This window comes from Aulonocara sp. 'chitande type north' Nkhata Bay, linkage group LG8 (assembly GCF_057382095.1).
Source record: "Aulonocara sp. 'chitande type north' Nkhata Bay isolate Kocher_YH1m ecotype deep benthic linkage group LG8, A_spYH_male_GT1.1, whole genome shotgun sequence".
Classification (NCBI taxonomy): domain Eukaryota; kingdom Metazoa; phylum Chordata; class Actinopteri; order Cichliformes; family Cichlidae; genus Aulonocara; species Aulonocara sp. 'chitande type north' Nkhata Bay.
Window position 1 is genome coordinate 16,039,283 of NC_141351.1, and position 13,621 is coordinate 16,052,903.

The 13,621-nt window shown below is 36.2% G+C and overlaps 1 protein-coding gene across 2 annotated transcripts in view; it reads right to left on the reverse strand.

Moving 5' to 3' along the window:
- Positions 1-13,621, reverse strand: part of adamts14 (ADAM metallopeptidase with thrombospondin type 1 motif, 14) — a 56,740-nt gene that overhangs the window by 25,755 nt on the left and 17,364 nt on the right. For both annotated transcript variants that reach the window (XM_086303868.1, XM_086303869.1), the window contains 2 exons: positions 9,689-9,885; positions 205-288 (listed from right to left, as the gene is read on the reverse strand). In XM_086303868.1, the coding sequence (XP_086159994.1) occupies positions 205-288; positions 9,689-9,885 (281 nt within the window). The remainder of the gene's footprint in view (positions 1-204; positions 289-9,688; positions 9,886-13,621) is intronic.

Consider the following 13,621-nt stretch of genomic DNA (forward strand, 5'->3'; position numbering starts at 1 on the left):
CTTGTTTTTATTCCAAATAAAATTGAACACAGTTAAAAATCTTGCTTCCTGTAGGCAGTATTACAAAGGCTGAAATCACAGGTGTATTCACAGACAGCTCAGACAATGAGAATATGCCTTTTACACCAGCCCTGTGGTATAAAAACCTTAAAAGCTCATTTGAAATGCTGCTTGCACAGACACAAATTGTGTGGCATGGCTCACCTGCCGGTACCCCACCATTATCATGCGGACAAGGACAATGTTGATGTTCGTCCCCAAAGATTCATCATGGTAGATTTCATCAACCTGAAAGGAAATTAACAGCATGTGTCAGTGATCTGAATGACAAAGGGCATAGAGTGCTTTTGATGAAAGTGACTTGTGATATCAAGTTGAGCACCCAAAGGCCAATAATACAATCATGAACATGGTGGTTTTTAATCCAGAACTTTAATACAAAAACAGTCTGCAGGAATAAAATTACACTCGAGTCTAAAAGCTAAAAGTTGTGTGAAAAGGACCTTCGACTGACCATTACAGAACGATAGTTTTCGCTCTAGCTTCAGGAATTTCCGAGGGAAACTTCACTGCTCTACATTACTAATTACTTAATTATGGCTGCTCTAAGTATGCAAATCAGAGTCACAACTGTCAAGAAAGGAAGTGAAGTGACACTATTTAAATGCATAAACTGATGCTTTCCGCTGAGTTTAATTAAAGCCAGGTAAACAATATAACTTTGATAGAAACAGCCTCCACAACTGCTGCTGCTGCTCCTTTCCAGGCTGCTAGGAAAACATTTAGGAGAAGATTAATGTTTGTAGTAATCCTTTAGGAAATAATAAAGTTTAATCAGTAAATCAATATTAAGTGAAAAACTTCCCCCCTCCCTTGAAATCATCCTGCTCTATCTAAAATCTTACAAACCAAGAAGAAAACAGTTGTTTTAAACCACTGAATTGCACTAAAACTCTTGATCCAACCAGTTCTCCTTTTTATGTCTGAGGTGCAGGGCCTAGCAGCGAGTCCTCAAACCATTTTTTAATCTCTTACGACAATCCTAGAATCATGATGAAATATGTTATTAAGACTGGCAACTATTTAGTGAAACTAGTGCTGTTATGCAATGGCAAAGGAGCCTGACCCAGAAATATGTGGACTGCTATTTGGCTTCGTAAGAATGCTGTGGTATGTAGATGCATAACCCAGGACCAAGCTAGGATCCCGTTCAAACCCAAGTCCAATTTCCACTCGAGTGTGTTTTATTTTCATCAGATGGTCGCTACATGTCAGCACTCATTCCGGGCCTCATAAAGTCAACCATCTGCTTTGCTTTGTGGTGGATAAATTAAGTTCAGAGCAAAACAACGGGTATTTATTTTTCCATACATGATTCATTTAAGTTTTGGATTGCAATCAAAAAATAAGCAATTTGGCTTCATATTTCTCCATGTGACTTCAGGGAAAAAGCTGTCTAAAACTGGATTTTTAAAGCATGTGGTTGACACAGGCTCATATTAAATTTTGTATTTTATGTTACAAGCTTGCATAACGTAGCTTCACTTTCCTCACGTAAGATTTTCCTGAGAATGAACACTCTTATACTCCTAAAACTTTGAACTGATTTGACCAAAATCACAAAATGCACGTCTATTTTCTCAGTGCAAAATGAGAGGACATCATAACAAGTGCATTCAGTAATCACCATTAATACGAGTTATAATATTCTAAATTGCTACCTTATGAAACCATCGAAGAAGAGTATCTAAGATATATTTTGATTTCCTTCTCGAAGTAGGCTCTCTTCTTTGGGAGGTACCTTTTCCTTCCAAGTATTGATACTAAATGTTTTATATGCAACTTCTCTGAGAAGGTCTGTGAGATTATTTGATAAACTGTATTGAAAAGATGAAACCGCATCAACTTCCCGTCTCCCTACACGACTTAATTGAACTTTTTTTTTTCATTCATCTGTCTCTAACCATCCTGCAACTGTTTTCATATGGTTTCCAATGTTTCTGTTGCTGTTGTTAGGTACCTCTTTGTTTAGCCCATGACAGCTCTACACACGATCTAGCTTTATTAATCAACAAGAGGTAGTTACAAAGCAAATATTCCAAAATAGTGAACAATATCTGACAAATTCTCATTTGTTTTTCTGTCAACAGTGCCACACTTTAACTGCCTTACTGTAGGCCACTAATAGTAATTATATGTGTGCAGCATGTGGTTGTCACACCACTGTAATAACACTGAGTGTAAGTATATTGACTCCCTCTCTGTATTTAAGACACAGCTCAAAACACATCTGTTTAAACTGGCTTATTCGCTTTAATGCTGATTTTATCTGTTGTCACGCTCTGTTTTGTAATTTTAACTTATTTTATGTATTTTATGACTATTGTTCCTTTTATTAATTGTGTTTTTTGTAAGGTGACCTTGGGTTTCTGAAAGGCGCCCTCAAATAAAATGTATTATTATTATTGTTATTATAGCCCCTGATGGTGTCATTTGCACTTGAGAATCAAGGCGCTGTGTGGGCTTGAATGAGACTATTTTCTCTTTTGTTTTTATCAACTGTTTGTTTAAAGTGTCAACTGGAAATTCGAGGTTTAGCATGATCTCCAACAGCTAGGCATAAGATATAAGGCTTAAGAACTTAACAATACGTGTCTTCATTTTCATAGTTTTATAGCTTTTCCTAATGAAGACATCCAGAATTACCACACCAGTGTACTAATAGATGAACAATGAAATAGCTTTTTCACTGCTATAGAAATTTCAGATTTTCTGTAAATTAATAGAACTTTTTGTTTTATAATTACACAGTGAGCAGTGAGCTACCCAAAAAATTTCTGTATTTACACATGAAATTCTTATCATTTAAACCCAAAGAGTCTTCCTCTCAAATTTCTTTCACTTAATACAGCAGTATTTACTTTACACGTCCAGTCATCCACCCATTCACACACACATTCATACACTGGTGATGGCAAGCTACATTGTAGCCACAGCCACCCTGGGGCGCACTGACAGAGGCACTTAAATTAAAGAACATCTTGTTTTTTTAGAGAGTACCAAAACATCAATACAAAATAGTCTAATAGGTTTACTAAAAGTTAAAAGCTGAAAGTATTAATTGGCTTGATCAGTGATTTACTCTGAGCCCTGTTTACTGTCCATGCTTCACTGTATCTCCCCATCCCCCCACCAGATGTCCTCAGACTTCCATTCGCTTCTGAGTCCCTAGTCTGCCACACCCACCTCACCTGTCCCCCATCTACCTACCTCTGCTGTAGTCCAATAAACCAAAAAAGTTATCTCCTAAAAACTTTTCCTAATCGCTATTCCTCGATCTGAATAGAAAATGCGACAGGGTCAAGGAAAGGTGCAAAACAGAATTTATAAAGAAGTGTGGCACGCAGAGAATCCACTTACACCAGGTTCCGTAAAAATGTGATTGGATACGTTATTGATCTGGGTCTACTATGTTGAAAAGACAGTGTCACAGAGATGGACAAGCTACTTCATCCAGCATGTTTTTAACTTTGTTGTTTAATGCAAGTCATGCGAAAAAGAGCCTGTGAAAACAGAAGCATGAAAAATACCAATTCATTACCAAGGCTGTAATTTTAAATTGGAAGAAATATAGTCTATACAGTAAAATGAAATGCTTGTGATAATGTCATTAGTTTGTCATCCTGCCTGCTCATATTAACCCAGTCTATCTTCTGCTTTTATATATGATAACTCTAAAGCCTGGCAATACAGCAATGGACATAGCAAGAGGTGGCAAAAGTACACACATTCATTGGATAAGTAGAAGTACAGATTTGTACTTGTGTGTGTTGAAGTACTGATTAACCTTGTTTATTCAAGTAAAATTGAAAAAGCAAATTGAACTTTATGTCATATTAATATCATAATGGAATAATATAAATACAAAGAAATGGAAACAATTTAACTAAAACTCAAATTGTAATTATCAGATTATCTTGAACACCTGTTATGTAGAATGCATAGAAACACACAAGAGAACTTAAAAAATATGTCTATATCTGCCAACGTAGTAGTTGGGTAACAGCACAGATGAGCTCATCTGTATTGTTGCTCTTAGATTCAGCCAACTGAATTCAACCAGATGTAAGCAGATGTTACAATAAGCTATAATACATTAGCTGATTTCCAATACCTGGACAATATAAAAATAGTATAAAGGTGGAATTAAGTGACGGAATCTAATCCACATCATTGGCTTAAATTTAATTTGATGTCTGTTCCTCTAACATTGACCATGAACATCACAGCTGCTCCACCGGTCCAAAACAATGCACCACTGTAAACTTCACAGTACTGCAAACTAACCAGCGTTGCTTTCAGGTTGTTTATGCAACCTTTGCATAACTGAAAAATGTTCTATTTCAATTGGTTGTGCAGGATAATTCACAATATTTAAAAAACCTAACTTCATATACAACTGAATGATGAGATTGCATGTATGCTTTAAAACGTCCAGTTTATCATATGACTGAGAAGTCCTTACCTTTAAAAATAATCTCTCTTCTTCTACTTGTGTCCTTCCTGACTTTTATACATTTTTCTCTGTCTCTGAGTTCTTTCCTCTCCCTTAGAAATCCAGCAGCTGAACTGTTAGCTAACAGACACACTGTGTGACATACTGCACAGAAAAACTTTGTCTATTTGCTGATATTTGTCGAGCTATTAGAAATGTTGCATTTGAGATTACCTGCCACTTCACTGCTTTTGTGCCTGCTGCTCTTCTGTTGCATTAACTATAGAAGCTAAAGTAGCGTGACCACAACTCATTAGCACCTGTACTTTTAAAGCTAAAAAATTAATTTATTAAGAAAACAAGTAAAAGTACATTTGTGTTAAATTTTAGGAAGTAAAAATTTGTCAGAAAAGCAAAATAAAAGGTTAAAGTACAGATACCTGAAAAAAGTTTTTTTGTTTTTTTTTTTACATCCATCTGTAAATAACTAATGCAAACTGAATTAATTGAGAGAGATTTATGTATACATTTCTAGATATGGCCTTGTTGACTCCTTCCCATAACACAACTTCATGAGAAGCAGATTTCGTCACCGCAGCATAATAATAATAGTTCAGCAGTGGATTTAACAGCCTGTCATTGAAGTTCCCAAATTTATCTACAAGTTTTGGCATGAATAGTGCGTCATTGTGGATTATGAGGTGGCATTATTTGCTTTACCTTTATAAAGGATGGGCCTGTGTACCGTAAAGAAGGTAATAAAGGAAGCATTGAAATGCCTTTCCTTTGTATTACCTCACATGGTCTGGAACAGTTCAACCCATGTACTTTTTTAGCTTATCCAGTTCAGGGTCATGGAGAGTCTAGAGCTATCCACCTCTTAAGTCTGACGTCATTAGTCATTTCTGGGTCCAGACTCCTCTTTGGTTCCCAAACTCAAACAAACACTGCGGCATCACTGAGAGTTAAAAACGGCTCAAATTCTTTCATCTCCAAGAAAATGTTCAGTGTGGCCTCTCTTCCAGGGGTTACAATAAAGTCTGACATTCAGGCATCTGTGAAAAAAGCGGATTTATGAAGTTTAGGAGAGTTAGATGTTAGCAGGAAGTTAGCTTGTTAGTTTCTATTTAAAGCTGACTGAGGAATACCTAAAATAAGAATACTTACAGTTCTGAGGGTCAGAGAAATGCAATCATGTGGCAGAGAACAGTCTTTGAAAAAGGACCAAAATTCAGTCAAGAGATCACCTGATCCTATGCTAACCAATCCTATTCATGACCCTATGGCCACACTGACTCTTACTTAGTTCACAGTGATTCTTTTCTGAAGCACTGAGATATTTGGTGTCTGGCAAACCGTGAGGCCATGACTTGTAGTTACATAAGGTTTTAAAAAGCTTTAAAGAGCTTAAAAATAGTGCAAATAAAAAGCCAACAAGGCCAGCAATGACCACTGATTATTTTAGAGGGTTATTTGTATTAAATAACACCAGACACAATGCATTACAACACGTTAAAAAGCCACAGCCTTAACTTGTTGTAATGCATTGTATCAGTTGGAGCTCGCACTGGCAAGCAGTGTTGATACGTCATTACTTAACAAGCAGATTCCAGCTGACACGGAACAAAAGATTGGGACATGCTGCCAGTCTATCATAGGGCTAACACATACAGACAAATACTCACATTCAGACCTATATCCAGTGTACATCCAATGTAGAATCAATTTAGAAACATTATGAGAGATTCTGGAGGAAGTACCCAGATAAATGCAAAAAACATGCAAACTTCACATGAACAAGTTCAAGAAACTTGTTGCAAATTTATACTTTTAATAAATGATTGGTGGAGTGGAGTCTTGCTCCATGGTGGACAAGGACCTAAAAAAAGGCGTAATGCACTGTGGTACATCATACTTTAAGATGCAGAGTAATCCAATCCACAATGTATTGAAGATACTGTAAGATATCCTTAAGCATTTAATTTATTTTCTTTGTTAACCCAAGATAACAACAAGCTGTAGCTTAACATTTCCAGGAAGAAATTGGATTTCTGGGAAAGTATTTTTATTCCAAGTTAAATATTTGTAGCATCACATTGACCACCACAACTCATTTAATTTATCTTCAAAAGCACATGTGAGCCTTTGGCAGAAGTATAAGGACAAATTTTACTTCTCCATTTGGCCTTTACTCTCTAAAAATGAATTTCAGCTTTTTCCATTGCCCACATCACCATACAGTAACATTTTATCAGTTCAGTGGGTTTGTTTCTGGATGCTTTTCTTTAAATATGCCTAAAATTGTGCAATCAGTGTAGTAGCTAAAACACATTGAAACCCAAGATTTTAAAGATATTGTCAAATTAAAGGTAACTAACAAATGAATGAGAATTGTGTTAATTCTTTATTTTCTTAATTAGAAAAGTGTCATATAATTTGCAGTCCATTTGCCATATTTACTAACAATGCCTTACCCTGTTCCTACCTCCTAATGTCATACAGCACTGATCTACAAAAGGTCATCAATGATTGGTTTCACTGGACACTGAAGCTTGCAAGAGCCCTGAGGTGAAGTCCAACGATTTAACTGATGCAACAGCAGCAACCCTCTAAAATAGAACAGTATATGAGCATAGAAAGCTACAAGAACCAGCTACCCAACACAGGATGAACAGGAAACGTAGGAAGCAATTAGATGAAAAAGAACTGATAAAAGCTTTCACTGCCAAAGCATCAGCTTTTTTTTTTGTGTTTTTTATGGAGAAGTTTCCTTTCTACATTCAGCTTTAGAGTGTCTTAATTACCATGAGCACTGATGTCCACACTACAAGTAGAACTTTCCACTTTCCAGATACTGCAAACAGAACAACAGAGTGCCACTCCTTTGCTAAGAAAAAAAAAAACCCAACAAGTATGTGTCAGTAAGCTTTGAGCAGTTAAAAATTATGACCATGCACAACAAAAGCTCCGTCAACACAGAAAGGATATCCTCCAAGTCCAAATTTGTTCAGGGACACAGGGTTACACCCAAGAATTTAAGCAAATATTCTATTCACAGAAGTGCATGCAGGTCAATAAATGCAGTAAAGAACCCCTGAATGACCCCAAATTCTCTTGGATTCATTACAACAGAACTGAGACTGGTCTGTACTGACCTATATATTGTACTGTATGTGTGTTTATAGTAGATCAAACTGAGGACTTATTAAAGTACTGGCATGAAGTTATGACATTTGTAAACACCAAAGATGGTTTTCATTTATATATATCGTTTTACTCATATCTATGCAAAAGGCTTTTTTTCTGCCACGGGGATAATTACAAAGCCATGAGGAGCACAAAGAGGACTGACAGGACTCTTATGGCCAAAAATGAGAGTAGCAGCTGTTGGTTAAATGCACTAGGTGTCCCTGGCTTGTGTATAGCATCACATCAACATGGACAAAACCTGGTTCATGGTTAAACAACCCGGCCATTGTGTAGCAGGCACCTCAGCAGTCAAACTTGGCTTTGTGCAGACAGGATGTCCAGTAATCAATCCCTTAGGGAGAGTTTCTCCAGGTGGTACTACACATTCTGCAGCCATGGACCAGGGATTCAGAGGGATTTTAGTGAGCTCTTTCAGACACAGCAAGCTTGTGGCTTACCATTGGAACCAAAGAGTTTTGACCTTCGTTTGTTTAAACTGCTGTTTTCTTGCACATTTCTCTCATCAAATTTTACTCAGTGGGAGATGGAGTATATGGATACTACATTTAAGACCTTGACTTGATTTCAGTTTGAGGTTCAGTCAATTTTAGCTTTAAGGACTTCCTCAATTTCACTACTCCTGTCTGTGATGTGAAATACCCTTAAGTGCTAATCAGAGAGTACTAGACACCAAGGACTGATAATTACAGAGGGAATTACAGAGTGCATTTGCAGCCACTTCACAGTATAATCACCTAAGGTCATTAAAAGTCAAGCATTTCTTTCTGAAGAAGACATTTGGGAACAGAATGTGAATATAATATCCTAATTAAATAAACACATCATTCCATGTAAGCAGAGTTTGGCAGTATGAGTGGACGTCTGGCGCTGGTTTCCATGACTGCCCTGTACAGCTCCCAGTCAACTTTCTAATTGGTCTAGCACAGCTAATCAGACCACCATGCAGGGTCCAAATGGTAACTGTTACAGAGTGAAACCAGCACCCTGTGAAAATCTGACTTGAGGGATTTGGGCCCAATAAGTAGATTATGGTGGTAGGAGCTGGTGGAACCCATAATGAATGAGCTGAGAGTTTCTCCCTCCCTCCTCTTTTCTTATTAGTAATCCATGAACAGCAAGAGAGTGGGGGTGATGGGGAACAGTGTGGCAAGTTCTGATATCAAAGAGGACATGGGGAAATTATTGCAGACTTAGCATAATTTAATCTCAAGAAATTTGATATTTCTATTGTCATGCTTTTAACAACTATGCCTCTTTATATGGCTATTTGGCTTTTTTTTTTTTATCTGTTTTGGAATCATTTTTGAACAAAAATGGCAAAACTATAATTTATTTTAAGGTTCTTAATGTTATTTTGTTGTTTATATTGTCTGAGTGACTGCACTAGACCTAGCCAACAACAGTATCCTTACAAATTAGTTACAAATGACATAAGACATAGACACTCTGTGTTCCAGCGCAGGCCAAGAAGTCAAGCTTAAACCCAATCTCGGTATATCAGCTCAGAACATCTGTGTTTCTGCCCCAGCAAGCTGGTTTGGAACCTACCTCCAACCCAGTTCCACCTTTTCATGCTGTCTTATTTAATCATTCTCTTTACTAGTCAGTATTCTTGATTTATTTGTCCTCTGTATTTGGGATCCTGCTGCTACTCTTCCCATACGTTTTCCATGCATGCACATGGTTCCCAAACATCTACGCTATGAAATATTAATGACTACAGATTTAAAATAACAATCTGCCAAATTTCTTACTACAGTGGTCTGTACAGTACAGTGTTTGTTTTACAACTGTAACTGTAAATTTTATTACAATTTTTGTCTCAGTTTAAAGTGTAAAATTAAACTATACTTTTCACAAATTATTGATATGTATTTTGATTCATAAATATGAATCTGAATTGAATTTTATGGAATTCTCAGTCCAAATGTTATGCATATTAGTCAATGCTGCAGCCTTAAAATTCTTTATAATAACACTTACTATGTTCATGAGTGTGAGAACGTAATTCTGGACATGCTCCTTGCCGTGGAAACGGACCACCGAGTCATCAACAGCCAGCAGCACCTCGATGTTGTAGTCATCTTTCTTCGCATGCCTCCTCTTGCGCTCAGACTCAGAAAGTTTATGTTCAACAAGATCCAGAGCTTTGGGGAGGTCTGCAATCCCAATGTCTGCCACTGCAAAATATGACAAGGATGAGCAGTTAATGAAAGCCAATGAACAGATGGTGTCAAAGTGACATAAAGCAAATGCTTTTCTTTGACTCTAAGCGATGATCAGATGGAGTCCTTTGGGATTATTGACAGGGGTAAGGGCTCTACATTTTTCTAGCACATCTGTAGTTTAAACTGTTGATCATTCGCATCTCATAGATAGATAGGTGCGTGTGTATGTGTGTGTGTGTGGGTGTGCATGTTAAGACATCTTTGTGATTGGCACTAAACTTGTGGGGACCAACAGTCACTTGACAAAACGCTCATCCCCACCAGTATATATGGTATTTTTGAGACTCAAAATGTGGTTTTAGTGCCAGGGTTACAATTAGGTTATGATTAGGATTAGGCATTCATTTTTGATGGATAACACAAGCGGGAAAGCATTATGTAAATTAGATGTCCTCACTAAGATACGAAAATGAGTGTGTGTGTACAGGATGATATCTTTCTGTGGCTGACATTGTTAGAACTGTAATACTAATTGGTAAACATAAACAATGTGAACATGGATTTCACCACCACAGAGGCAATGAACACAAAGATAATATTCAGAGGAAATGTTCCGGTGCTGAAGCTGCCAAAAATGCCAAAGCTGCACAAATATTTCAGATATTTCTATATGCATGAATTATTTTCATCGGCAGATCTTTTGTAAACATTAATCATGTCTTATCATTTTGTCAGATTTCACAAACATATACAGGCTTTTAAAGCATGATAGCTACACCGAAAATCAAACAAACACTATGTTGAAAAATTTGACCACGTAAAATCATAGCAAGGTCTTTCAAAATATCAATTTGATTATTTTGCAAGAGTCCACATTTTGTAATTTCACACCTTAACTGGTGATGTCTCAAGCCTTTCAGGTGCAAATGCAGACATTGCATATAATTTAACGTAGCAGGAAAGGTATTCATAGGAGAACAATGCATATGACAAACAATCAGTATGCTGCTCTGCAAGGCCTATTTTAACAGCTGTCTCCAGGCAAATCTCTTGGAGACACAATTTATTCTAAATTTAAGATAAAGAATTAAATAAATTAACAATAGATGCATCAAGCATGATAATTCATTTCCACCAGATGTAGCTGATTAACTTGAATTAAAATAATTGAATTAAATTGAAAGGTAGACGGCAATAAGATAGCATTTAACAGACCTTTTATTTTTTTGCACTTCAATTTACTACTGCTAGGAGTTGGTTACACCTTTATACACCTATTGGCTAGTTGTAAAACCTAGTGTGTTTTGATTGTTTTCACTAAGAAATTAAATCTGCTACTAGGCAGGAAATGATCAGAAATAAGACTCTATTTTGAAACTAAAATAGGAATCTCATAGAGCCTTTTTCCCCATGAGAGCTATTGATAGCCTTGAACAGGAAGCTACATCAGGAGGCAGAGTAATGATGGGAATTTCTCTAAAAATTGTACCTGAGAGAGGTAAAATGAGCCCCCCTGTCAGAAGTAAAAAAAAAAAAAAAAAAAAAGTACTTTTAGTGTGAGCTTAGAGACAGCTTTTTATGTCATGATCATGTGTCTGTGTGTGTGTATAAATACTGCTGTCTTTCCTTTGTCACAGTGTCCACTTATCCTCCCATTGTTTTCCAGTGTTATGCCTGTGTGTGGGTTTAATGCATATATATATATATATAAATAGATAGATAGAGCAAAAGAAGTGGATTTGGACCAGAACCTCTGTTGCCTTTTTTTATATGCACTGTAAAAAAAGATCCTAAAAAAAACAGTAATATTCCGGCAGCTTGGGCGCCAAAATAATACTGGAAAATAACAGAAAATAAAGTTCTCAAAAAAATCCGGTTATTTTCAGTAATGACAATACAGTTTGTTGCCCTAATTTTACATGGGATTTTGCCTTTTTCAACTGCTTTTAAACATTAAATTAGGAACATTTTAATGTGATTAAACAATGAAATTACCTTTAAACAAGGTCAATGAATGTGGCAACATGAATAATAATACTTAAATGTACAGAAATATACAGTTATACAGTTAACAGTTGGTTTAAATAATAATAATAATAATAATGGATTGAATTTATATAGCGCTTTTCGGGGCCCTCAAAGTGCTTTACATTTCCACTATTCATTCACTCTCACATTCACACACTGGTGGAGGCAGCTACAGTTGTAGCCACAGCTGCCCTGGGACAGACTGACAGAAGCGAGGCTGCCATATCGCGCCATTGGCCCCTCTGGCCATCACCAGTAGATAGGCGGTAGGTGAAGTGTCTTGCCCAAGGACACAATGACCGAGACTGTCCGAGCCGGGGCTCGAACCGGCAACCTTCCGATTACAAGACGAACTGCCAACTCTTGAGCCACGATCGCCCTAAATAACATTATTTGATGTTAAAAAAAAAAGTTTATAAGAATCATTTTTTATATATTTTTCAATAGTATTACATTTGAATTTAACAGTTCAATCTTTCAAATAACGGACAAATATTTGTGAAATTATGATACATTTGTGAATGTATTTTAACAATCTAAATATGCATATGTACAGACAAATATATTTAAAAAACAAGAAAATTATGTTTTATTACATTTACAGTGATTTTATGTTATTTTACATTTGAAATGTAAAACCACAGTCTATTTATGTAAATTTAGTGATATCCTAGAAAAACAGTACAAAGCTGTAAAATACACAGTAAAATACTTTTATATTACAATTTTTTTCCCAGTGTGTGTTAAAATACAGATTACAGAATGAATACAGACATCAAATAAAAAAGCATATATTTTAATTTTGGTTTAAGTTAATTTTGACTCTGATCATATGATTATTTTATGTATGTGATAGTATGGAAATCAACATCAATGACAGATATGCTACTTTATATGAGAATGCATCTACAGTGAAATTCACAATGGCATTTAAAAAAGAGAGGATTGGGACTGTAAATTTGTGACTTGACAGTTGTTACAAAGAACATATGCACTAGAGAGCAACAGATTAAAAGTAAACCATAGAGGCTTATAGCTACAGAAAATTTGTGAGGTTAGTAAGAGTCTCCCACCAGATGCTGAAGCTATTTTTCAGGAAGAAAGGAATAGAGAAGGAATTCATGATGAAATTGAATCATTTGGCTGCAAAGGAAAGGTCACTTCCCACTCTAGCTTTCTTAAATTCCCCAGTCCCCAATAATACCACCAAACCCCAGCTTTCCTCGTTTTACCAGCTGGTGTATTGAGCACTGCCTCTGCTGATAGGTCTGTATGGAGGCGCAAGATAAAGTGAAGCAGTTTATGTGAATTTCACTGTGTTGACAGCAACAAATTAGTGATTTTCACAATTTATCACCATTTATCACCAAATTACCACAGAGTGAATCTAATTGAAAGAAAAACTTAATTTATTGGGCAGTTACATACCATTACTACACTGTAGCACACTAAGAAAATCAAATTTAGTTTCAGTCAGTGGACAATAACGTTAATAATGTTCACTAACAGGAAATAACAGTCAGTGAGTTTCATAATATATTACTACACAGATACAATAGATACAATAATGAATAGAAACTAAAATGATTAAAAGTTCATGTAATAAATAGGTCAAAATATGTTGGTTTTTTGCTCTTTATAATTATAATTATGTATGACGTAGGTACTTTCATTATCCTCTGTTATTCTGTCCATTCTGTGACTAATGCGCCAACCTTCA